The 25,970-nt window shown below is 47.8% G+C and overlaps 1 protein-coding gene across 1 annotated transcript; it reads left to right on the forward strand.

The window, feature by feature from the left end:
• Window positions 1-884: 884 nt before the first annotated feature.
• On the forward strand, window positions 885-25,568 carry LOC114062052 (sodium/hydrogen exchanger 2-like). Its single transcript, XM_027893084.1, has 13 exons — window positions 885-932; window positions 1,354-1,543; window positions 2,211-2,674; window positions 3,389-3,639; window positions 6,477-6,694; window positions 9,938-10,134; window positions 13,401-13,490; window positions 15,672-15,742; window positions 16,806-16,970; window positions 17,439-17,550; window positions 18,729-18,863; window positions 23,351-23,417; window positions 24,302-25,568. The coding sequence occupies exons 1-13, from the start codon at window positions 885-887 to the stop codon at window positions 24,445-24,447; spliced, it is 2,154 nt and encodes a 717-aa protein (XP_027748885.1). The 3' UTR covers window positions 24,448-25,568.
• Window positions 25,569-25,970: the final 402 nt, after the last annotated feature.

Genomic DNA, 25,970 nt, shown 5'->3' on the forward strand with positions numbered 1-25,970 from the left:
GGATCCCTGCAAGTGTCCAAGGCCAGGTTGGACAGGGCTTGGAGCAACCTGGGCTAGTGGAAGGTGTCCCTGCCCATGGCAGGGGGTGGGACTGGATGATCTCTAAGGTCCCTTCCTACCCAAACCATTCTGTGATTCTGTGAAATTCAAATTACCCACGATAAAGTAGAAAGAGGTCACTCAGGGAGGGTATCTCTGCATCTCCTCCGTCTTCCAAAATTTATCCTCCTCTTCCTTCACAACTGGCATCAGGAACAGGGAGCTCCTGTGCTGCTGAGGCCCACGAGCTGTATCTGGGTGATGCTGGACTGTGACTCCCACACGGAATTGGGTCACCAACCTGTCTCTGGCAGCTCAATTTTGGTGTCATTTGGGTGGTTGAAGGGAGCAAATAGACCATCGATCAGTCTGGACACAGCCCCGGGCCGCTGTTTTAATTGCTTGTGTTCTCTGCACTAAATTTATCCCTCTTGAAACATCATCAACCTAAAAGGAACTTCACAGCAGAGCAATTTGACCCCTTATGTTGGGTTTTTTATTAAAATCTGTTCAGTGCTGTTGCAAATAATTTTATTTTTCCATCTCTCCAACTGTTCTGAAGCAGCTCAGTTTTTGGTGCCATTTTCAAGGGGTGAAGAGAAATGAAGGGAACTTTTCCTGTAAATCCTTCCTATAGGAAGAAGCTTCAAGGAACTGTTGGATCTTATTTGTCCCCTGCAGGTGACTTCCACCTGAACAGGTGACCTCCATCCCTGCAACTCTGTACTTAGCACAACAGACTGGGTGCTTTGCATGATTTGCTGATGAAAACTGATTACCAGAAGTGTTACTGCCGTGTTTTCTCTGGGTGGGCACTGCGGAAATCCAGGGAAACACACGGTGAGATGGAGCTGTTTCTGGACGGGGCTTTTTTATGGGACCTGTTGTGTCAGGTCTGTCTGCTCTGACAGTGAAGATTATTCTTTCCCCTCCGAGAAGGGTTTTTGGGAGACTGAGAGCCAAAAAAATGCCCCGAGTTAGGACTAAAATGCCCTTTGTGCAGTTGGTCTGAGGGCTGACAAGGCTTTCCTTCAAGGGAGCATCCGCAGGGGGAGCCTCTATTTTCCAAAGGGTGCGAATCTCCGGTGGGATCTCCCAGCTGGAAGCTGATGGACCAGGGAGGGGAGTCCAGGAGGGTGGAGCATTTGCTCCTCCCTTTGCAGCCACCCACATGATGTGTGTGTGTCCAACAGCATTCCCAACTACTCACCCGCTGGAGCCACCAGCTGGGAGCAGCCAGAGGCATCCAGGGAGATGGAGGAGCAGGGAGCAGCTGCTGTCCTGGCTGGGTCCTTGCTCTCCTGCCTTCTCCAGGTGCCCGGGGTGGGATCCCTGCAGGAGCCGCTGCTGGAGGACGTGACCCTGGAGAACATCAGCTGGGCAGCTGAGGAGGCCCCGGGAAACGAGTCCTCAGAGCACACCTTCTTCTCCCTGGATTATCAGCACGTCCAGGTGCCCTTCGAGATCACCCTCTGGATCATGTTGGCATCCCTGGCCAAGATAGGTGAGGGCTGGACAGGGGGAGCAGGGATGGGGTGAGGAGGGAAGGGGTGACCTTGGTGTCAGATCCTCTCCAGTCTTGGCACCTGAGATAATGTGCCCAGCCCACTATTGGAAAATATTAATATTGTGTTTTATATGTATACTTCTTTCTATAACACTATATATATAATTTTATGTATTATATAATTCTATCTATCATATTCTACATAATATATAATTGTTAAGTATATGTTTTGTAAATATAAAATATTATATAACATCTGTGCTGCTGTGTACATTCTTATAATTATCTTTACAACAATTATTAATTATACTATAATATAATAAATTATATTAGAATATTATTATAGTGCAATAATATCAATATAATAATACATAGAAATAATATGAGTAATATAATATATAAAATATGTATATTTTATATTATCTATTCTATATATTTATATATATATTCATATAGTTATATTACATATATATTAATATATATATTATATATATTATCCATAGACACATATATTTTATATATATATTTCTGAGCGACTTCACCTTCACTGGGTGCCTTTATTTCTGCTGCTCCAGGCTGTCATTTGCTGACGGTGGGAGAACGGGGGATCTCCTGACCCAACGAGGTGAGACAACCCAGTTTTTCTCTCTCCATCCCCTCCCAGGGTTCCACCTCTACAACAAGCTGCCTTCTGTGGTTCCCGAGAGCTGCTTGCTGATCTTCGTGGGGCTCATCATGGGGGGGATCATCTACGGCCTGAACGACAGATCCCCGCCGGTGATGGACAGCGACATCTTCTTCCTCTACCTGCTGCCGCCCATCGTGCTGGACGCCGGTTATTTCATGCCCAGCCGCCCCTTCTTTGAGAACATCGGCACCATCCTGCTCTACGCCGTGGTGGGGACCGTATGGAACGTGTTTGGGATCGGCTTCTCCCTCTACGGCATCTGCCAGGTGAGGGCCTTCCGGCTGCAGGACGTGTCGCTGCTCCACAACCTGCTCTTCGGGAGCCTCATCGCCGCCGTGGACCCCGTGGCCGTGCTGGCCGTGTTCGAGGAGATCCACGTCAACGAGAAGCTGCACATCCTGGTCTTCGGGGAATCCCTCCTCAATGACGCCGTGACAGTGGTGAGGGCCGGCCTGGTTTGGGGGGTTTAGTGGTCCTTTAATGTTTTAAAGGAAGGGTGGGCTGGGGTGTGACATCTTGACCTGGAGAAAAGGAGGCTCGGGGGGAACTTTCTGTCTCTTTGCAGCTCCCTGACAGGAGGAGAGAGTCAGGGGGGATCAGGCTCTGCTCCCTGGGAACAAGGGACAGGACAAGAGGAAACAGCCTCAAGCTGTGCCAGGAGAGGTTTAGATTGGATATCAGGGAAAATTTCTTCATGGAAAGGGTGGTCAAATGTAGGAACAGGCTGTTCTGGGCAGTGGTGGAGTCACCGTCCCTGAAACTGTTCAAAAAATGTGTGGATGTGGCCCTTGATTAAATAGTTTAGTGGGGAACATGGTAGTGGTGCTGCTTGATGGTTGGACTCGGTGACCTTGGAGGTCTTTTCCAACCTTAAGGGTTCTCTGATTAGCGGAGGGAAAGGCATCAGCAGCCTCTTCTAGCAGAGGGCTCCTGGTCCAGTTCTCTGTCCTGAGGTCCTGAGCAGCTTTGGGGTGAACATCTGTTTATATGTCTGGGGACAGAAATGCCCAGGAGTGCCACAGCAGGCCCCTGGCAGGACCCAGACCTCAGGGAAGGATGGTGACCCTGCACTGTCAGAAATGCCAGCGGTGCATTTGGTGTCTGCCGAATGTCTCATCAACACCCGTTTCTCTCTTTCATTTTCCCCCCTAAAGGTGCTCTACAAGCTCTTCCGCTCTTTCTGTGAGATGCCAACCATCAAAAGCGTGGATGTCTTCGCAGGAGTCGGGCAATTCTTTGTGGTTGGGCTGGGGGGGGTGTTGGTGGGGCTGAGTTTTGGGTTCACGGCTGCCTTCACCACACGCTTCACCAAGGACATCCGCGTCATCGAGCCGCTCTTCGTCTTCCTCTACAGCTACCTGTCCTACCTCACCGCGGAGATGTTCCACCTCTCGGGGATTGTGGCGTGAGTTCCTGTCCAGGAAAAAAAAAAAAAAAAAATCTGTCCTGTCTGAAAATGTCCTTTCCCTGGCTGAAAAAATATCAGGCAAAGTTTTCCACTCTGCTGAGCTGGAAATCTGAGCGATCAAAGCCCGTGGCAGAGGCCTCTGCAAGTGCATCTCCGTTTCCCAAATTACACATCAAATTGCAAGTCACCAGCAGTCCTGCTGGAGGATTTATGTAGGTTGTTGGGGAATGTTTGTTTGAGCTCCATGGTTTTTGTCTGCAAAGCCTGCATGTTCAAGCAGTGAGAGTTTGAGTAGGTTTGGCAGAGCCAGGGGAGGCTTTCTTGGCTTACTTAGTTATTTTCCGTGTGGCCCAGTCAAAACCAACATGGGAAGGGTTACAAGGATTTAGTCAGATCCTTGGAAAGGTTTGGTCCTGGTTTGCAGCACGTCTGCTCTTGCATCCCCCTCCCCATCTGCACGTCCTGCCATCAGCCCACTCTGGGTGGTGCTCCCAGAGGGTACACAGCCCCTGTGGGCACAGAGCAGAGAGGGACGGGGTGGGAGCTCTGCATTCCCTGTGGAGCTGAAGCCTGAAATATTCCTGCCCTTTGGGAGCAGAGAGATCTAATGGAAACTTGGGACTTGGCACCAGAAGCTCAGATACAGCTCATGGATCTGTCTGGGCTCCTGAGGGTCTCATCCAGCACCTCCCTGTCTCCAGTAACATTGGAAGTCTGCCTGATTTCAGTTAAAGTTGACAGAGATCATTCAATTAATTTATTTTTATTTTTACTGGGTAGGTCTTTCAATAAAACAAAGGATTTGGGGCCAGATCCTTCAGTTTTAAGAAACTAAGCTTTGTGCTTATCTTGTGCGTTTCCCTGGTAGAGCTGAGATAAAAATTAGATATAATGATCCCAATGTTCACCAGAATCTCACCTTGGGAAGCAGAGGGGGATGAAAACCAGAGTGATCCAGCCCTCCTGGTTCCTGTGGGCTGAAATCTGTTGTGTTTGGTTCTCCTACCAAAACTGAGTCAGCTGGTGCTGAGGATCACAACCCTCTAATATTCCCCCAAAGGCTCTGAGCCTGCATCAGTAGCTGCAGTGTAAACAACTGTGCAGCTGAGAATAATGGAGATGAAAAGAAAATGATAAAATGAAGTGGGTTCTGAGCTCAGCACAGGAGGATCTGGGAGATCTGTTTTAAAACTAATGATGTTGCTTTGGATATAAACCATTCCCGTGTCTTGCAGATTTTGTTTCCTCAGCTGGTTAATAGGAGCAATATTCGAGTGTTCCTGCAAACAATTCTAGCTCTGGGAATAGGTAGGAAAAGCCTATTTATAGGAGTGCAAGACAGAACAGTGAAATAAATATGCTGCATAATCATCGTGGAGCAGAAAACATTCAATCCTAATGGTGTCTCCTTCCATCAATCACAATCTGCTGTACCCATTATGGAACCCATTTGCTGTTCTTTTGAATAATGCATTTTTTCCTAAAGCCAAACAATGGCAAAGGCAGCTGATTCCTGCCCTGTGCCCTTCTAATTGCCAAATTAGAAATGCCTCTCTTACATATCTGGAGTTCAAACAATTCCCCGTCGTGCCCGGGGAATACTGGATTATAAAAACCAGCTTTTGGCACTTTGTTTCACTGGAAAATGATTCGATTGGCAAAAAAAAAATCAGTTCTGCATAGCCCCAAAAATATGAAAATGGTGAATGCAACCCAATCTGGGAAGTTTGATTCCTCCTCCCCCCATTTCTTTTTCCCTGTTTTCCCTTGTCCTGGTGGCAATGTCCATCTTTGAGGCCCTGACAGGTCAAGTTTATTCCCTCTCTGTGTCCCTGTTGTGACCCCATATCCATTCTCCAATCAGCATTCCCAAACCACAGCTCTGGAAGTCACTTGCTCATAAATACTTGTTGGATTTCTTAGCTTCTGGCTGGAAGTGTTTTACCCACTATTTATTGAGGCAGATACAGAAACTGAAGAATTTATTGTGTTTTTTAGGCTGTGGTTCAATCCCTGCTGCTCTTTCTGGCAAAGAGGGTCAGTCCAAATAGGATAAATCAAAACAGACCAGTTTTGGAATATCTTTAAGCATTTGTACATTTTCTTAAGAGGTGAGAGACGTGAATTCAAACAACATTTGGTGAAAAAAGGATTTGAATCCTTGTCTCACGCTGCTGGATAACTCAGGATCTCTTTCCACAGCGAGAGCATCTCACCTTTCCCATTTTTAATGCAATAAAAATGCGGATGCCTTACAAAATAGCCCTGGAAATCAGATCTTGGAAATTTAGAACCATTTTGTTGTTGCTGCTACAATATTTAGAATGAAATATTTTAGTCCTGATTAAAATATAATAAAATGGGGCTTTGATGCTTGGAGTGCTCGATTGTTTTGACCTTCTAGGATTGCTGGCCTTAAAATGTATTGATTTGGAAAGCTGATGAATTAGACTAGCCACATGTTCCCTGGAACTTGAAGAACCAATTATCCATGAAAAATTACGAGGCAATTGCAAGGGCAGAGTTTGGCAGAGTTAAAGAACCGAGACCAGCATGTTGTGATGGGAAGGGTTGGGTGTTGTAGGTGTTGGTGTGTGCTCTGATCAAATGCAGCAGGTGAGGAGTTTTTTATCTGTTCAAAACCAGATCCAGACAGTTTTGGAAACCTTTAAAATATTTTATTGTCCTGGTGGTCCCCTTGATGTCCTTCATGTAAGAAGTGAGATGTCTGCAGGCATCCAAGATTTGATGAAATGTATTTTTTTTATAAATGACAGTGAGTTGACTTTCAGTGCTTAAGTAGAAAAATTTATTGCTTGTTTTAACTTTCTCAGCATCATTGCCTGTGCCATGGGCATGAAGCGTTATGTGGAGGCCAACATCTCCCTGAAGTCCCACACCACAGTGAAATACTTCATGAAGATGTGGAGCAGCGTCAGTGACACCCTCATCTTCATCTTCCTTGGAGTTTCCACCATTGGAGAAAACCACGAGTGGAACTGGCCCTACATCTGCTTCACTGTCATTTTCTGCCTCGTTTGGAGAGCTCTAGGTAGGGCTAATTATGCATTTTAGTCTTTAATGTGTATTATTGTTTATGGGAGTGAAAAATGTGATTTCATTAAATAAGAGAACGCTCCTGCCCCTCCGTCATCCTTTCCTGTTCGCTCTGCATGTGGGATTATCCCAGATGGGAATGCAAGGCCTGAGCTGGGACATCCCAGCCAATGCTTCCCTCATCCATCCCCCTCAATTTTAAGTCTTTCACTGTACTGCAGTTTCCTGCTCTGGGCACTCACTGGTGTTAAATAGAAGTGCTTGTGACATTTTATCAATATCTCTGTCTTTGATCCCTCCTCCGTGGCCACGATCTCCTCTTCCATTTCAGTGCATCTTGGTCCCTTGTTATCCTCATGGCAGGAGGGAAATTGCAGGTGCTTTGTGGCAGGGGCTGTGTCCAGGTGGATTTTGATTATCTCCATGGATAGAGACTCCAGAGCCTCCCTGGGAAACCTGTTGGAGTGTTGGACCAATCTCAGAGCAATAAAGCCACCAGGACTTGGTGATAAGAAGAGAGAAAGGCATGAAAATATTCTCCTGATGACTCTCTCGAGGGTTTCTTTAGCCTCAGTTACAATGAAAACACAAACCCTGGTCCCAGAATTCCCTGGGATCCCATTTTCATGCATTGTAAATCACCAGAAAAATGGATACTCTGTGTTTCTGTCACCCCCAGTTACATTTTGAGCTGATTTGGTGTTTGGAGAGGCTGAACCTCCCTTCACCTCACAGTGTGCTGTCACCTAATGAGTGCACAGTGCCTGTCTCCTCGTTTATGGATATTTTTGTATATTAACTGTATTTGTGAATGTAACAGCACCCACTTTTGGCAAGGAATTTGAGAGCTAAAAGACGTTCAACAGGATTTTGTTTACAAACCACTGAGTCAAACAGTGAACTCGAATTTGACAGGCACTTCAGGAAATTGTATAAATAGGATGGGCCATGATTAGCAAGACAGGGCAGAATGGGGTTTATTAGCTGCTAATCCATGCCAAGGTTTGTTTTAATAACTGCACCATCCTTGGAAATGTGCTCATTAGTTATTTGTACATTCAAATGTTTTATTACCATTGAGTGGTTTTCTCCTAAATTATTTGCTCAGATAAAAGGAGTTCTGAGCCAGTTTGACTTCCTTAGCTCAAAAATTCTTCACTGCAAGACATAAAGAATGTAGTAATGCTACAAAAGCCCCCAAAAATTCTCTCTAAGCCCTTCTGAGTGCAGTTCAAATTATGTGGGATGTTACCAGGGAAGGTTCAGGCTGCAGCCAGGGGAGAAAACCCTCTTTCTGGTCAAAATCCCCCTGGGAATTAAAGAAGAACACACAAACCAGGACTGGACATGATCTGAATGGTCCCTATCTCTTCCTGGGGAGCTGTTGGGGAGCTGGGAGTGTGAGAACTGGGCAGGGGCTGCTCCAAGCTGGGCTGGGAAACTCCTGCCTTGGAGATGGTGGTGGAGATTAGAACTTGACCTTCTCAGAGCCATCCAGCAGATCTGGATTAATTAATAATTAATTAATGTTTGGATATTAGGAAAAATTTCTTCACTGGGAGGCGATCAGGCATGGGAACAGGCTGCCCAGGGAGGTGTGGAATTACCATCCCTGGAAGTGTTCAAAACACGTGTGGATGTGGCACCTGGGGACGTGGGTTAGTGGTGGCCTTGGCAGTGCTAGGGGGATGGTTGGACCTGATGATCTGGGAGGGCTTTTCCAACCTTAACAATCCCAGAGTTCTGCGACTCTGGAGCTGCTGGAGGCACTGACCCTGAGATGGGAGGTGCCACTGGAATTGTACTTGCAGGAACTGGGGGCTTTTGGGTGTGGGATTAGTGTGCAGGCAGTACCCCAGCCCTTCACAGGACGCCCCCCCCAGTGCTCCTAAATATTTGAGAAACGATTCTGCTGAAGTTTGGGAAGTCACTTTGATATGAGAAAGAGCATCTAAAAAGGAAAATACAACCATTGCAGGACAGCACCTGTATTACCCAAGCACTGGGGAGATTTCCTCCTGCTCTTTCCCAAGGTGTATCTCCAGAGGAAAATCCACGCTGCTCAGAGTGATTAATTGTATGTCATCTCTTGCAGCAAACTGGCCTTGAATTAGTTTAGGGCACGCTAATAATAATTTATGAGGAAGGATTAAATGAAGACAAAGGCCAGGATATCAACTCAAGTAAATTTTATTCCTTTAAATCATCAGCACTGCCTGAGCTGTGCAGTAGGTGCAGATGTGATCCAAGGAATGCTTTTTTTTAATTTATTTGGTTGGGTTTTAAGTTTCAAGGAACCTTGATACTGAAGAACTGCTCTGGGCACCAGCTCTGTGGAGCTCTGGAGATGGGAGAGGTGTTCCAGGGTTCAGTAAATTGAGTTATTCCCAAACATCCCCAGCTTTTGTTTTCTTCAAAATGGTCCGATGTGCACTCAAAATTCAGATATTTGTAGCTGTAGGTGTGTGGGAAGATGTTTGATATGTACAAGCACACTGTTTTTATTTCTTTTACAAACATCCTCTAGAAAAGCAACAGTGCTGTGGATACAGCTAATTCCTGACAAAATTCAGTGTCAGGCTGTGCCATCGCTTCTCAAAATGGCCGTTAATCTTTGGGAAATAAGATGTTTATCACATCCATTGGTATGGAAATCACGGCTTCCCGATGTAAGGCCTGACTTTCTGTACCTTTCTGCATCTGTTTGTGTATTTTGCAAATGGCTTTAAATCACAGCAATTGCTGTGTCACCTCACACAGCCTTAAATTCATCCTGTATAAATCTTTGAGGGGAAGGAATAACACTAACACAGGTGGAATGTAGCTATTTATCCAAGCTACTGCTGGGAAACTTTTGGAAGGAGGAAGGCAGCTCGTGGCTAAATGGTTGCTGATGATTTTCCTCCAGAGCACTTATAACCCAAGCAATTCAGTCACTTGTTGTCACTAATTGGAATAAATCAATGTTTCAGGACTGTGGCCAGTCAATATTTGTAATCCCCTAAACCAGAAATATGTGGGGGATTAATTTTTGTCTGGACAAATCATATTCCAACCTGTTGGACCAGGTTGGAATTAAAATTCTCCAGTGGCACACCGGTAATAATACACCCTGGGCAGCTCCTCCTGGTTCGTGTTGAGCCATCCCACGATATTTTACTGCGGAATAGAAGATGATGAGTTTTATCCAGTTGTTCTGTTTGTTTGCTGTGCCTCAGTCTTCTCTCCTGCCTTCCAGGGGTTCTGGTGCTGACTTTCTTTGTGAACAGATTCCACGTGAACACCATCACCAGTAAGGACCAGTTCATCATCGCCTACGGGGGGCTCCGGGGGGCCATTTGCTTCTCCTTGGTTTTCTTGCTCCCTGAATTTCACAGGAAGAAGCTCTTCATTGCAGCGACCACCGTTGTCATCCTCTTCACCGTGTTTGTGCAGGTAAAATCAACACTTTGAATCCATTCCGACTTGGGACCCCTCCAGGTGTACCATGAAGAGGGTTCCTTTCCCTCAGGTTTGGGGTTGTTAAGGAGTTCTGGGGCTCCAGGGCTGAGTTTGTGAGGAATTCTGGTGCTCCGGGGCTCGGGAGGAGCAGCAGCAGCCTCGGCATTGCTGTGACATCTAGTGGTAAAACCATTCCTGCAACCTTTGAGGGATCTTGGATGTGTCTCCCTGCTCTTCTCTGCCCAGCCGAGTCTCCAAGGGCTTCTCTGAAATACACCTGGCAAAGGGGGGGAAACGGTTTCCACCACATTTAAAGGAGGATGTGGTGGAAAAATTGGGGTCCTCTCATGCTTAAGTGAGCAAAGCTGACATTGCATCCCAAAAAATTAGGTGTGGATCTCCATAGGGCTGAAGTAAGTGAGATACGGGGGTCTGGGAAAGGTGCTGTGCAGAAAAACTCCCTGGGAGCTCCTGGTCAAGGACATGAGGTCCACGTGGAGCTGCTGACCCGGGACTGCCCTTCTCATGCCCTGGGATGGAGGGAACAGAGGGGGTTTCTGGGGCTTGGGGAGATGGTGGCTCGTGGTGACAACTAATGAGGGGTTCTGCGGCTGAGCATCACCCTGAGAGCAAATTCCTTCTCCTTGGGCTCACTGAAGCCCTCAGTGGGTGTGTTGGGCACTTGGGCAATGTGGAGGGTTGGGGTTGACTCTCTGCTTCCCCATATCCACCTGAGCTCATCCTGAGCTGAAAAAGTGGTGCAGGAGTGGGACGTGCTGGTGGGTTTGGAACCAGGACCCGCAGGGCACAGCCTCAACCTGAGAGGAGAGAGCAGGGGCCAGGGCTGGGGGGAGCAGCCTTAGATAGAGGTTGACAAGTTTTAAGATGCAAATGTGGGTCAGGAATTGAAAAGACCCGGTCACCAGGCACGTCTGCTCATGCAGAGACGCTCTTGAGCCTCACACAAAGGTTGTTCTAAGGCAGCAGCTCCTTTCTGCTGAGGCTTCGGGAAATCCTTCCCAGGACTGGGAAAAGGGCTTTTGTGTAAGCTCAGAGCTCGACTGGTGATGTCACCCCCTTGCAAGAGGGTGAGAGTTAAACAGGGTCCCCCCTGGGTACGTGTGGACAGAGCGACCCCTTGACCTTCAGCCATTCACTGGGGAGGTGGTGTCTGCAAAGCCAGGCTTTGCCGAGCTCCAGGAACCTGCAGAGCCAAGGGGAACTGAGGCCACCACTAGAACAGGGGAGGAAAAAATCAGGAAACTTGCCCAAAAGCTGAGGCAGAAAGATATTGGTGCAGCTCAGCACAGGAAAGGTGGGGAAGTGTAATAGGGGCAGGAACTAAGATGGACCTTCAGAAACCTGGGTTAAAGTCTGTGCCACTGCTGTCAGGCACATCGATGGCTGCAGGACTGAGGAGTGGAAATCTTCAATATCCCAGGGTTTTTCAGGGTGCTCCTCCCTGGGGGTGGAAAGGACAAGAGAAACGTTGGGTAAGAAACAACTTCTGTGAATAGTGGACATTCTTGTTGTTGTTGTTTTGTGCAGTGAGTTTTCTTTATGTTCACAGTGGTCTCAACACAGATTTGGTGGGGGGTGTCTGTGTTAAAATAGGACAGGAACTAAGGGGGAGATGATTTGGGCCCTTCTAGGCTGGTTTGGGCCAGCGAAGCATCTTGTCAGAGCACAAACCCACTTCCTTCTATTTGGAAATCTTGACCACGCTGCTACAGAGGAGGGACAATCCTGTAAAATAGTTGGGCTTGTCCACCCATGGGTCTATCAGGGCATTGCACAACCCAGGAAACTCCTCTCTCTTGGCTTCTCTAACCCAGTTGCACAAGGCTCTTCCCACAAAAAGCCTGGTTAATAATTTTGAGAAGGTTGACTGAGCAATTGTCAAATCCTCTGCGCTTCCAAGCAGGCTGGATATGAGCCATGTAGACCAGGAAGCCCTCCAAGGAGCTGTGGGCTTGGCTGGAATGTCACAAAAAGCCCTCATTGTCCTGCCTCTCACTGTGGTTTGAAATGAAACACTGTCCTCTCCGTTTGAAGTTCGCTCTCCCAACTTTGTGACCTGTGACCCCTGCCATGGAATTCTTAGCAAATATGAGAGTTGTGAAGAGGTGAGTGGGTTTTGTTTGCTGCCCACGTTGCCCCTTTGGATGGCAGGCGGTGGAAAAGGTTGTGTGGGCCACGACAGAGCATCAGGGGATGTCCTTGGCTGAGCTGTCCCCAGTGAGTGGAGGAGCATCCCTGGGGACCTCCAGGTGTGCTGGGACGTGGGATTCCCATAATGATCCTGAATGCTGCTTTATAAATGCAAACAACTGCAACTGATTGTCCAAGAGGACAAGCTGCATAGTCTCCACCTAATTTTTGTAATATCTCTTATTTCTGAACTTGTGAGTCCTGTACTATTGACCCCGAATAGCAATGCGTTTTTTATCGCTATTAGCTATTAAAATGACACATGAATTGTTTCTTCAATTAAAAATGTGTTCCGTTTTCTTCTGCACCAGCATTTGTGACATTTAGAAGTCATAAACATCAACTACTCCATCATTTTTGCTGTAAACATGTCCTAGGAAAGTCATCTCATACCGAAGCCAGACTAAGAAACACACCACGGCAGCGTTTTGGAAATTCCCTCACGATGCTTAAAGGACATTAAACTTTTTCCTTGACCCTTCCCACCAGGTGGATGCTTTGATTAGCAAGCTTAGCCATTGGCTGGCCATCAGAGGTCGTTGGAGTAATGGACTGTGACAAATAAAGCTCCAGAAGTGAGCAGACAGTTGCTGGCGGAGGCTCCATGCTGAGAAACCTCAGGGATTATCATTGTTTCAGGCGTATGAACTTTGATCGTTCCAAACCCCTCTCCATTTGGGAGGCCACAAGCAACAGCAGGCCACAGGTTTGACCTTGAAATTACTGGCTGGCTTTCTGTGGGCTCTTGAGCTGCCAGACGAGGCGAGGGGAGCGTTCCCTCTGTGCCTCCCCCATCCCAAATTCTCCACGTGAGCTCCCGCTGACAGGCTGCTCCCACAAGCACACCACGTGTTTGGTTTGCAGTTGGGAGAACAGTTTCTGGTCTCACTGAAGCTTTGCAGGTCGTATCTTGCCACTAAAGCAGAGCAGGTGAGAGGTGCTGGCTCAGGCAGCAGAACACGGCCCATCCCCGCGCTGGTGGTTTTGTCCCACCAGGAACGTTTGACGGGGAAAAAAGGCTGATTTTTGTGTTTGTGGTTGTTTTGCAGGGAATGACCATCCGCCCTCTGGTTGACCTGTTGGCTGTCAAGAGGAAAAGGGAGAGTGCTCCCACGGTGGGAGAGCAGATCCACATCCGGGTAAGGGTCAGCACGTGGCCAGAGCTTTCTGATATCTTTGCTCATAGGATGGGCCTTCCAAGATGGGTGTGTCTCCAGGGACCCAACAGATCTGCAGTTTGACCGAAATCCTCTTCAGGTCAGTCCCTTTGGAGGCTGGAAGTCCTGTGCAGCTTCCTAACCATGGGTTGTTGTTTGCTTTGGAAGAGCAGCCACCGGTCACACTGATGTTCCCTCAGGTAGTGCACAAACATGATAGAAAAAGATGATCCCTTACTCAAAACTTTAAACTTTGACTAAACTCCAATTTTTCTGCTTCTCTGGAAAGTGAGAAAGGAAGAAAATGAGACGTGGTTGCTTCCAGGTTGGGATCTTCCACGTGTTCTCCAATCCCATCACGACCAATGGTTTGGATATTTTTGAAAAAGAAATCAGGAAAGTGAGAATAAGGTTGGGGTGGAGGGAACCTCTGAAATGCCCCATCCCTGGGATTGTTCCAGGCCAGCTTGGATGGGGTTTGGAGCAACCTGGTCCAGGGGAAGGTGTCCCTGCCCATGTCAGGGGCTGGAATGAGATGATCTTTAAGGTCCCTTTCAACCCAAACCATTCCATGATTCTAAATCCATAACCCAAAGGTGGGATTTCGGGGTTTCATTCATCTTGTTCTCACCATCCAAACATCGATATTTCTAGTCATAGAGGACTTCAGAGGGAGGCTCAGCTCCAGGAGATCAAGGGATTCCACACATCCAGCCGATGCTTTGCATTTGCATCTGCATACAAGGCACAGTTAGGATATTTCTGAATCCAACTGTTCAATCCCGCTCACATTCCTGTGGGTTTGGCTCCTTCAAGCAATATTATCGTCATTGTCTGCTTTAGAAATAAAACCATTGGGGCTGAGGACATTTACAAAACCTGTTTGGCACCCTCACAATGAGGGTGTTCTGCAGGGCTTTGTCTGAGGTGAACAGAACAGCTCGAGAGGCTGAAGAGTCTTTTCCTGCCATGAACAGAGAAGACTTTCTTCTTTTGTTGCTGTGTGAACAGTAAATCATCTCTGGGGATGTGTTTATTAGGAGATGGGAGCTGAAAATGGCCGTGTACCAATTAAGTTGAGAAGGTAATAATGCAGATAGTTGGAAATCAGGGATGCAGCAGCCAGGACAGCTTTCTTCCTCAAATTTATTTCTCCATCTGGATGGACGGGACACTGCTCCTCACAGGAGAGATGATCAGCGTGTGTGGGTTTAATGCCACAGAATGGGGCAGATGGGAAGGGACCTTAAAGCTCATCTCATCCCTCCCCCTGCCATGGGCAGGGACACCTTCCACTCTCCCAGGTTGCTCCAAGCCCTGTCCAAGCTGACCTTGGACACTTGCAGGGATGGGGCGCTCCAGTGGTTCCCTCCAATATTTTGGAGGCCCTCAGAATATGCAGCTGCCAATGTAAGCACACTAAACCCCACCAGGCTGCAGGGGTGAGGGAGCCACTCTGAAATTTTCTGTCTCTGACCCAAGAAAAAATAATTAAAAATCCCAGTTAGAGCTGGAGGAAGCTCCAGGGTCATCAGTTCCTGAGTGGGGAGGGGCAGCAGAGCAGAGCCCTCTCCCAGTTTAGAGATGCCAGAATAAGGGAAAACAGTTTGGTAAACAACAAAGATTTAACTTCTACATAAAAAAACCCCAACCTGTTTGGGATTTTTAGTATAATTTTAATATTTTAAACAATAATAAAAACCTCTGTATGAGGCACAATATGGCCAGTGATTAGTGGGAAGTGTCTGGGGGAAGGCAGTGTTTAGTATTCAAGGCAAAACATAATTTATGAGTTATCTGCATTTATATCCTGATTTCCTGAGTCAAATTGTCCTCAAAAACCCCAGTAGGAGCATTTCCTGCTTCTCAAGGCCCAGTGGGCAGGACATGTGGGCCCTCAGCCATCCTGCACGTACCAGGTGCAGGTTCATGTCCCTCAGCATTTATTCTCTGCTTGCCCAGACCTGAAAGAAAAGCACTTATTGTCCTCCAGAACCAACAGATCCACGTGGGTGACAGGTTGGGAATACCCCAAAACCCCTCTCCTTGTTTCCCAGCTCCATATTCCGAGCTGGCAGCATCCCCTGTGTTGTGTGTGTGGCTCTTGCTGTTTGCTGGCTGGGTCCATCCCTGGGGTACAGCCAAATCCTCTCTTCTCTTCAGTTCTTGGATCATCTGCTGGCTGGCATTGAAGATATATCTGGACACTGGGGACAGTATTACTGGAAAGACAAGTAAGGATGTGCCAAAATACAACTGTGGACATGTGTAGGAAAAAAAAAGGGGGCTGGTCTCTGTATTCCCGAAGTTTCTGCTGTGGGCAGCTGAGCCTTGTTCAATCCTGTGGCACAGGGGAGGTGACACAGGGGCAGCTTTTCCTTGTCCAAGGTGGGTCCAGGTTCTTGGGGTGCTTCCCTGCTTGCAGATACCTCTGGTACATCACCCTAAAAAGATCCTTTCTTCTGTCCTGTGTTGCTTGTCCCTCATTATCCAAAGGAATCTTTTGGAAGTGGAATGGCCATGACACACAGCCCAGCCCTGCCTGTGCCCTCCTGCCTGTCTGGCCACGTGGGAGCTGAGCTCCCCAACCCAGGCTCGGCAATTAACATTAAAACATTAAAAATTAACATTTAAAATACGAGTTTGCAGCACTGCTTGTTGTGGGCTGAAATTACAGAGGATCTCTATACATTTCTGCAGCCAAAAGTTCAATTTTCATTAAATTCTGGTAGTTTGAACATTTCAAAACTTAAAGGAACACAGTGATATTTAAAAAAAAAACTCCACAAATAACATAAAATATACTAATAACAATCTACCAGGTTTAATTCCTTGGCTGTGCAGGCACAGATGCAGCTGGTAGATTTTTTTGTTTCGGAATGCCCATGCTTGGAAGTGCCACTAGAGGGTATGGGAATCACTGCTACAGAGGAGCATCCTGACTCCTTTAGAGATACCGATTTTAGAGGTCTTTTCCAACCTGAATGATTCTGTGATTTGAGCTGAAAGCAAGAAGAAATGGCTCAAAAGGGAATTTGGAAGTGTTTAAATGCAGGGCTGCTGCATGTGCTTGCAGGACTTAGAGTGGAGTTCATGCTAAATTTGGCATTTGGGGGAATTTTTACTGCACTTGGGAAGGTTTTAATATTTTGGCTGGATAGAGAGTGATGGGATATAATATAATATAATGGAATATGGAACAACTGTGGGCTAGGAACCTGCTGCCTTGCTCAGGTCTGGTTTGGTGCTGGGGAGTCCCGGAGCAGACTAAACCCACCTTGCTTTGTCCCCATCCAGATTAGAATATTTCAACAGCAAATACCTGCAGAAGATCCTGCTCAGGGAATATGACCAGCCCAAGTCCAGCATTGTGCTGCTCTACGAGAAGCTGGAGAGGAAACATGCCATCGAGCTGGCAGAGGCTGGGCGGCTGGGCCATGGGCCTGCCCACCCCTCCCTGCTGTGAGTAAAACCCTCTGAGACCTCCTAAATCTCCTAAGGGTCAGTGGGTGGGTGTTACAAAGGAAGGGGTGGATGGGGATCTGCTGACACCGATGACGTGGAGGCTCACCTGAGTTAATGGAAATGGTGCTCTGAGGAAAAGGCTCTTGCCCAATTTCTGAGGGGTTTGCACCGTGAAGTGCCCTGGAGGAACCCCTGGTGGGACAGCAGGGATGAGTGTCTGAGTGCCAGAATGGGCACTTCACCCCTCACTGATGGTTCTGCTCTTGCCACAGCTCTTTTATCCACCAAGGAGCTCATGGACAGCACAGCTCTGATGCAAATACCAAATTCCTCCTCTGCAAGGATGAGCTGTTGGTCGAGTTGGCTGTGGTGGGATCCCAAAGGGCTGCTGGGGGTACTGGGATTTGGGGGTGCACTGGTTGTGTCCCTTCTTAAAATAAGAGGTCCTGCTTTTCTTTGCAACAGCAATGACAGGACTGTCAGAACAGACCAAAAACTGGAGGATACTCAGACTCCTGATCTCCTGGATAACATGCAGGAAATTTTGGCGAGGAACCTGTACCGGATCAGGAGAACGGTATAACTTTTCCCTCCATCTGTGTTTTAACTGTCCAACAGCACAAGTTACCTCAGTTATCTGAGCAGCCTGAGCAGATGTTATGAATATTTCCATAATTACCCATGATGTCTCTTTGTGAGCAGAGAATAGTTGGCTGTGTGGAGCCAGATCCAGTTTCCAAGTCAGTGGCACATTTCTGTTTGCACATGACAGCTTCTGAAAGGTTCACCCAGTCAGCCTATAATTTCCCGGAGTATTTTCGGCATCAGTACCCGGCAGCAGAAAGGAGAAAGGAGGAGCACATGGAACTTCAGGCACATCCAGCAGCAGCTCCTGGTTTACTGACAGGGCAGAGCAGGGATGGGTTATCCTCACATTGCACTTTTCCCCGTGGAAGAGGACGCAGCGGGTGAGCTGTGAGTGGGAATTCGTGTGCGGAGGTTCTGCCATGGAACTGGTACAGCTGGTTAAAGAGCACAAACCCCGCTTGCTGTTTACAGAACCACTCAGGGATCATGTCCAGGGCTGTGCATGGTAATTGCTGTTCACATGGAGCCTTATCCCTAAAATCCACCTAAGCCTTTGTTTTAGGGATTACACGCGGAATGCGGAGCCCTTGGGGATGGGGCTGGTGTGGGCACTCAGCACAGGGGGATCAGCCACCCCCTCCTGTCCCTCTGCTGAGCCAAGGGAAGCAAGGAAGGAAACCTCTAGACGCAGGGAAGGGGATGAGGATAAAGGCACAGCTCCTGTTTGTACTCACTCCTGCCCAAATGCAGCCTCACCCCTCGTAGTGACAGAGTTATCCCAACTCCCACTGATTTCAGTGGGAGATTTCACTTTAGGATTTATGGTTCCTGTTGTTTGCATGATCTATACAGGAAGGTGGGGCTGATATAAGATATTGTGGGGCTGGGGCAGAAGGTGCCTCCAGCAGAGTCACTGCACTCATTCCATGTGTTACCTGGACTGTCAGAGCTGTATCTCAGTCTTGTCACTCAGTGATTTCTTGGGTGATCTCACCTGAAAAAAAGCAGAGTTTGGAGCCCCCATCTCCCCTCTGTGGCTTTCCCTCCCTCCCCACCTCTCATGGATCAGGTTATCCCCACAAACAGGAGGGATGGTTACAGGGTGGAGGCAGTGCATTGACGGCTGGGATGGTCCCACATCCAGCTCACCTCTGGTCCCCCCTGCAGGGCCCGGCGTACAACAGGCACACCCTGCCAGGAGAGTCCGAGCCCTCGGAACATGCCAAGGAGATCCTGATCCTCCGGCACAAGAGCCTCCTCGTGGAAGTGAGCGGGAGCGATGCGGGCAGCTCCAGGAAGGAGGTAAGAGGGAGCAGGGATCATGCCCAGGCTGCTTTCCCTGGGCAGGTGGAACTGCAGCCTGTTTATTGCTGAGGGTATTTCCTTTAAAAGACAAATCCTGGTACCTTAAATTAAAAAAAAAAAAAAAAAAAGGGTATCTCCATCCCAAAGTGCATTCCAGTGAGTAGGAAATACTGAGGCAGAAGAACCCAACCCAGCTCCTGCCAAACCAAGAAGCCATCCTGAGCACAGCCCCATCCACTGCCTCGTGAACACAGCCTGCCATGCTAGGAAGGTTATTTACTGAGCAAATGTTATTAATTGGGCTTCACTCTGTGCATTCCAAGGTCTGTTTTTCCCGTGTTTTCTGGGCAATTTCATCAAAGGCAGGAATTTGGTTCCCCCATTGTCAGTGGTCCAGATGGACTGTAAACAGTTGAAGCTGTTTAGTGCTTCCCCACCTCCTCCCAACTCTTTTGAAAGGACTGCAGCATTTTTGAGAGCTTTCTTATTTATTCTGGAGGTGGGATTTTTGTTTTTAAAAGCAGCTACAGTTCTGGGCAGAAAACAGAGGGAAGTTTTGCTCACGGGATTCCTGGGAGAACCAAAACTTCTCCCAATTTATTGCTGGCAGGGTTGGCTCATGTTCTGAATCAGGAGAGAAACAAGGTGAATACAATGTCTGTGCTGAAAGCTTTTCCTGACTTCTTTGGAAGTCAATGAGAGAGAAGCTGGGCCAGTTTTCTCATGGAAAGACAGAATAGTCCAGGGATGGTGCATAAGAAGCAGGTTTGATCTTCTCAGTTCCTCCCATCCTCTGTAACTCCTGTTTTAGAGGAAAAGCATTTAACCCCTGCTAGAGTCTGCTCCCAAACCTCCAGGTCAGCAGCACTGTAGAATCATGGAATATTCTCAGTTAGAAGAGACCCACAGGGATCATCTAAGTCCAACTCCTGGCCCTTCACAGGACAGCCCCAAGAATCCCACCATGTACCAGAAAGTGTTGTCCAAACACTTCTTGAGCCCTGTCGGGCTTGGTGCTTGTAGTGATTGCTGAGCCATCCTTAAATTTCACTCACTTCTCCAAATTTTAAGTTCTGATGGCTGGAACACTGTCCAAGTGGGAACTGTGATCTTTAACCTGGGCAGCAAGGCTCCATCATTAAGGAGAACAAAATGACCTTTGAAAAAGAAATAGATTACTTTTCTTCAGACAGTAATTTTCCATGACAGCACAAGAACTTGGGGCTGTCATGGGCTTTCTTCCACTCCATTTTCCTTGTGGAAATGCCAGTGGTGGAGGAGCCCACCGAGAACAGCAGCAACGCACCAAAAGCTGCTGCTTCGAAGCCCTTCATTCACAGAAAGGTGCTCCAGCTCTTGCAAACAACTTAAAAGCTTTAATTTGATCATTTACATGCTGATTGGTACTTACAATTCAAAATAGATAGGCAAGAACATGGCATGTTCCTGTAGAACATTTGGTATAATTAAACTTCAAAAGAGCAACATCAAACTCGGGCTGATTTTCAGCACGACGTTCCTGCTTTAAGGATATTTGATTGTTAACCCTTGGGCTGCCGCTTTCCCCTTTTGCTGCTGCATCTGGTGGCAAATTTAGGAGCTTTGGGAAGGCTGTTTCTCCTCTTCCTCTGCGTTCTGACAGCTGGGCTCTCGGGGAAGAGAATGTTTTTGGGGAATGGCAAAGGCAGTAGAACTCACTGTCTCTGACTCGTGGATGGTGTTTGATGGTTTGAGGGTGGAAAATGCCGGTTTGATTGAAAGGGACCTTAAGGACCATCCAGTTCCAATCCTTTGCCACGGTTAGGGACACCTTCCACTGGACCAGGTTGCTCCAAGCCCTGCCCAACCTGGCCTCGAAGAGAGAGATACTAAATGTTGGGAGCTGATCCCAGTGACACCTGCAAGGGTGACTCTAAGCCAAGAACCATCCAGCCGTGCCCAAAATAAGCCAGGCCTATTTTGTGACATCAGCAGCTTATCTGCTAATAAAGCAAGGAACATCTCTTGCTTTACTGTGAACAGAAATAAGGCAGTGCCCCAAAGTGATGGGAAAATGTTCTAACAGAGCCCTGGAATATTAACATGATATTAATTTTATATATATAATATTATATAATATTAAGGAGGGTGGGTGAACGCTGCTACTTCCTGCTGTAGGAGGACAGATTGCAGAATTTATCAGCAGAAAGAAGGAACACTGTACTAAAAAGTAGATTTTAGCCCATTATGAGCAGCTCCATACTTAAAATTTTTGGGAAAAAAAGCAGCTATTTATATTTAGTTTCGTGTCAAGGTGACAAGAAAATGGCATTTTCACAATTAAAAAAAAGAGATGAATGAAAAGTGAAGGTAGCTAGTGCTTGAGATTTTTCTGATTGTCAGATATTCGATCTTTTCTAATCCCGAAGGGGAAGGGTTTGGCCTTCCCGGTTTTGAGTCAGCAAGAACAAAACTGGATGCTGTCACTCCCCACGTGTTTCTGTTCTGCATCTCACCACGAGATGGAAGCATTACAACTGTGTTTGCACATCCAGCGGGAAAGGCAGGGATGGGGAAGGAACTTTCAGCAAAGGGCCACTGAAACCCCTCTGGGGCTGGTGAAACTCCTGCAGTTCTGTTGCCAGGCTGTTGGAAAAAAGCTTTGGTGATGCATTCAGTCGGTTAAGTGTTGGCAGCTGAGGGAATAATTAAAGAATCCCTTTGGTTCAGGAGAAACCCCGTTTATTCTGCTTGCTGAGGGTCTACATATATATTTTTCTTTCTTAATGAAGCTGGTTAGTGCTTTGCTATTAAAGATGAAGGTCTTGTAGCTTGGATTCATCTCACAGTTTATCAGGTGCTGGCTGATCTTTCCCCCCCGTGTCAGTCACCACAAAATAAGGGGTGGGTGGAACAGCTTCCTTTTGTGGGTCTGTGGCTTCACCGGGCTGGGGAGGAGCCAAATTCTTCTTGGCTGATGGACAATCCATCTCCTTCCACAGGAGAAAGCAATGCCCGGGCCAGGGTGAACACCAGGCTTCAGCCAGGATGGACTGGCATTGGAACTGGATGATCTTTAAGGTCCTTTCCCACCCAAAGCATTCTGTGACTATGAATCACCTCTCCTGGGTGGCTTTAGGAGTCTCCTGCACTTTAGGTGTCTACCCGGGCTTTGGCAGTAATGAGAGGGGGTTCTTAGGCTGCGTTTGGAGCCCCTGCCAAGCAGAGGTAGGAGAGCAAACCGGGAAAAAGCCCAGAGGAGCAGCAAGAAAAGCACAGTCCTCATCCCCCCGGAGCCAGCGGCGCAGGTTAAATGATTTACACCAGGCAGAAAAACCTTGGCAGGAGCTCGGGGTGACTTCAGAGCTGAACTGTAGCCCAGAGGATTAACTCCAAGACTATCTATTTCCAGCAGAAAGTTCTCCTTCCTCCGCCTCGGGACAAAATTCCTGCCGAAGGCTGCCGCTTCCTGGAGCTGCGCATCCCTCTGGCTCCCGGGGCCGCCCGCGTTTGGGGCTCGCCTTTATTTTAGGCAGAGCTCCAGCACAGCCTAGGCTGGCAGGGCGGGGGCCGAGACCCGGGATGGCCTTTATTGACCGCTGAACACCAGCAAATCCTCGCACCTGTAGCCAGGCAACTTCGGCCTCTTTTCTTCTGCCAAAACACGAGGTGCGCTCCCCCAGAAGGAGCCGATTTGGAGCTGCCTGTGAGCCGTGTGCGTAAATGACACATCGCCTTGGGTAATTATGCCCGAGCCCTTTCATGGAGCAGGCTCCGAGAATGTTAAATGCCTCTGGGAATGGCTTTCCAGGGAGCCGGGAAGGCATTGTTATTAAAATGGTCAATAAAAGGGAGAACAAGGGCTGGAGGGCAGCGGTCCTCGTTAGGGGAGGGAGGAGAACGAACCGAAACAAAACAGCGAACCAGGCTGGGAGGTGTCCAGAGTTATTTTGGCAGTCTGGGCTGCTGGACCGGGTTGCCAAATCGCAGCTGCGTGAGAGACTTATTCCCAGTTTACGGCGGCACCGAACAATCCAGGCAGCATTGTGCTACCTGCTTTGGATTTCTATTTGTTTTGTCCTGGAGGGTGGAGATTAGCGCTGGAGTGAAAGGACAGGGAGCTCGTTAGTGCAGCTCGTTACCTGCCTCCTTGGCCTGCAGCCAAGGTGGGGAACAGCCAAGGTGAGGAACAGCCACATCCTGGGGACAGCTTTGCTTTCCCTGCCCCATCCTCCCTGCCGAAGCACTCCTGGAGAGCCCAGACCTCTTCCACCAACTCAGAACAAATCAGTGTCTGTAAATGTTTCCTGCCATCCATTCAGTGTGTTTTTAGCAATACTTTTTTTTTTTTGGGGGGGGAAGGGGTGGATTCATGGCAGAAGTTAAACAAATGGGAGTGGAATCCTCGGGGATTGCAAATGCTTGTTTATGAGGCAGGAGTGTGTTTCCCAGACTCGTAGCCATCTCCATAAATGCACTAAAGCCCTTCTCTCCCTCAGTCCCAGAAGGACGATTCCTGCTCGGCACAAGGTGATCCCACCCCCCAGCTCAAGCTCTGCCGCTCCTTCACAGGTAAGTTGAGGGGGCCTGGGGGTGACTCCCTGCTCTCCCTGCACCCTCCTCCATTTGGGATGACCCAACAGGTTCAGGGAGGATGTGGGGACAAAGTGGAGCTCCATGGATGAGCATCATGAATGAGCAAGAAGAACCTTCCCAGCTCTGGGGCTCCTTCTCAGCCCAACTCAAGATCAGTGGGAATAGTTTGGGTGGGAAGGGATCTTTCAAGGCCATCTAGTCCAACCCCTCTGCCATGAACAGGGACATCTCCTACTGGATCAGGTTGCCTCATGCAGCTGCTTTAATCCACAGTTTACTCTGAATATTTAAATGGTTTTCTTTCTGAAGGAAACCATGAGCGTAAGCAGAGCAAAGGGATCAAAATCACAGTTTCTGGGCAGGATTTTTTTCACCCTGGGAAAAATGTGAGCACCGTGGCCCCCTGACACACCCTGGTGACAGGACTGGAGGAGATTGTAACCCTTCCAGGGTGATTGCATGTACATCCCCTCCCTCCCTCCACCCCAAATCACTTAATGTGGCAACGTGACATTCCAGGTGCTCCTGCACCTTCCAAAGCTGTTCTGAGGCGGCCACTGATGGGAGTTTTTGTTTTGTAAAGTTGCAGGTGGGGACTGACAAAGGATGGTGATATTGATCCAGATATGTAATGTATTTCAAACTATAAACCAGAGGTTAAATTATCTTTGTTTAGGGAGTTTCCTTCCGTTGAAACACTGATCTTTGGTTTTATAACTGAGAAGTGATCCTTGGGGTGGAACAGCTCATCCCCAGTGAGCACACGGCCACCTTAGCAGCTCCTGGGATTTCCTCATTCCTATTGACCACAAAGATCAATGTTTCTCATCCAAGTTGCTGTTTTTTTTCTCTTCCCACAGTGGGGAACACAGAAAAGGTCCGGGAAGGGAAGGAGAACCGATCGAAGTCCGTGTGTGTCATCCCCCCACCACAACCCGGTGGGACCTGGGGAGAGGGGAAAGACCTGAGGAAAGGGCTGAGTCTGGAGATATACAGGCACCAGTGATGCTCTGCCTTCCCAGGGGGGTCTGACTCCTCCTTGGGCGGCTGCTCTACGTGTAGATAATGTAAATAAGATGCATATTGGAAAGGACAGCATGGACAGTGGTTTGCAGGGAAACTTGGTCTTGTTGCTCAACACTGGGTGTTTCCCAGGGAAAAGATGCTGAGCTGAGTGTTAGCAATGCAAGGGAGTGGCTCAGAGAGGGAATTCCTAAGGAATTTCTAGGAAAAATGAACCTGTTCAGACTGGGACAACTGCTGAAAGTGCCTAAAACTGCAAGGAAGGTGTTTTAATGTGGTGGGATATCAAATCTTCTCGTTAGGTGGCAGGGATAGACTAAACAGCAGGGAGAATTTAGGTCATAGGTTGGGAAAAACTTGATAATCTCAAAGAAGGTTTTATTAGGGGGTGGAGGAAAGAGAGCAGAAACAGCAAAAGATCTCCTCTGCTCCTCGGGAACTGATGGATCCTGGCTATGAACATTCATCATGTGAAGCCCAAAGGTAAATGACAATTAAATAAGGTGTTGTGTCTTACCAGAGGGCCTGTCCCACATCTAGACACAGTTCTTCTGATGAAAACTTAGCACAGCTGCATCAAAAGGGAGAAGTGTATTCTTGCTGATCTTCAAAAATTTATGTAAGAGGGGTTCACCTCAAAAAGTAAAGTAAGGGAGCTCCAAATCCAGTGGTGACAGCAGGAGATGAGTGTGCCAGCCCTTAAATAGGTGGGAAATACCTCTTACATGGTTGGTTGGTTGCAGCGAGGCTGTGAAGATAGTCTTAGATGATCTTTGCTGCCACAGCTGTGGGGTCAGAGGGGGTTTGAAAGTGCCTTCTTAAAAGGTGCAGCAGAGAGGGAGCCAAAACCTCCCTGCTCTGGAGCACTTCTGCCCAGAGAGGTGGGACCCCTTTGCTCAGCACACACAGGTAGCTCCAGGGACAGGGCCTGAGGAGGACAGAAATCCCCACATTTGGGTAATTTTCTTTGAGATTCCAGGTAAGTTCAAGCCTTTGAATTCCTGTTCTCAGCTGAACCCAACAGGGCAAGTTTTAGCTTTGCATCAACATTTTTCTTTCTCTTCCCCTTCCCCTCTGCGTGGAAGGATCTAAGAGTATTTAATCTGAAACAAATTTTAATTTGAAACAAACTGAAAAGGAACTGTAGGGATTCATGTATTTCCCTCCATTATATTTTTGGACTTCCAGGGCAACCTCCTGTGTGCAGAAATGCTCCATGAGGAGACCACTGCCTGGTACACCCGGGCTTTCATTTTAAATTAGAGACACAAAATTGTGTGTATTTGCTTTGCAGTGAGCAGAGGTCTCACTGTCACCCCAACAAGCTCTTTTACAGTGTCCTGCCATAAACTGAGGGAGTTCTTGTTGACTTTAAGGCCACTCCTCACTCTCCCATCACTGGAAATTCACCTCACTGAAAAGGGAAATTGGTCCTTTTAGGCTTGTATTGCATTTCATGTGTGTATATACATAGATGTACATATTTATTGATTGTAGTATAAGTTC

Source organism: Empidonax traillii, unplaced genomic scaffold (assembly GCF_003031625.1).
Source record: "Empidonax traillii isolate 1590-97213 ecotype Southwest subspecies unplaced genomic scaffold, ASM303162v1 scaffold380:size670999, whole genome shotgun sequence".
Lineage (NCBI taxonomy): Eukaryota > Metazoa > Chordata > Aves > Passeriformes > Tyrannidae > Empidonax > Empidonax traillii.

What these genes read in the sequence shown, in the direction of transcription:
- LOC114062052 (XM_027893084.1), top strand. Translation starts at nt 885, where the DNA reads ATGGAGCTGTTTCTGGACGGGGCTTTTTTATGGGACCTGTTGTGTCAG. An exon ending in TATGGGACCTGTTGTGTCAG is followed by an intron (nt 933 to 1,353) that starts GTCTGTCTGCTC and finishes TGCCTTCTCCAG; the next exon opens with GTGCCCGGGGTGGGATCCCT. An exon ending in TCAATGACGCCGTGACAGTG is followed by an intron (nt 2,675 to 3,388) that starts GTGAGGGCCGGC and finishes TCCCCCCTAAAG; the next exon opens with GTGCTCTACAAGCTCTTCCG.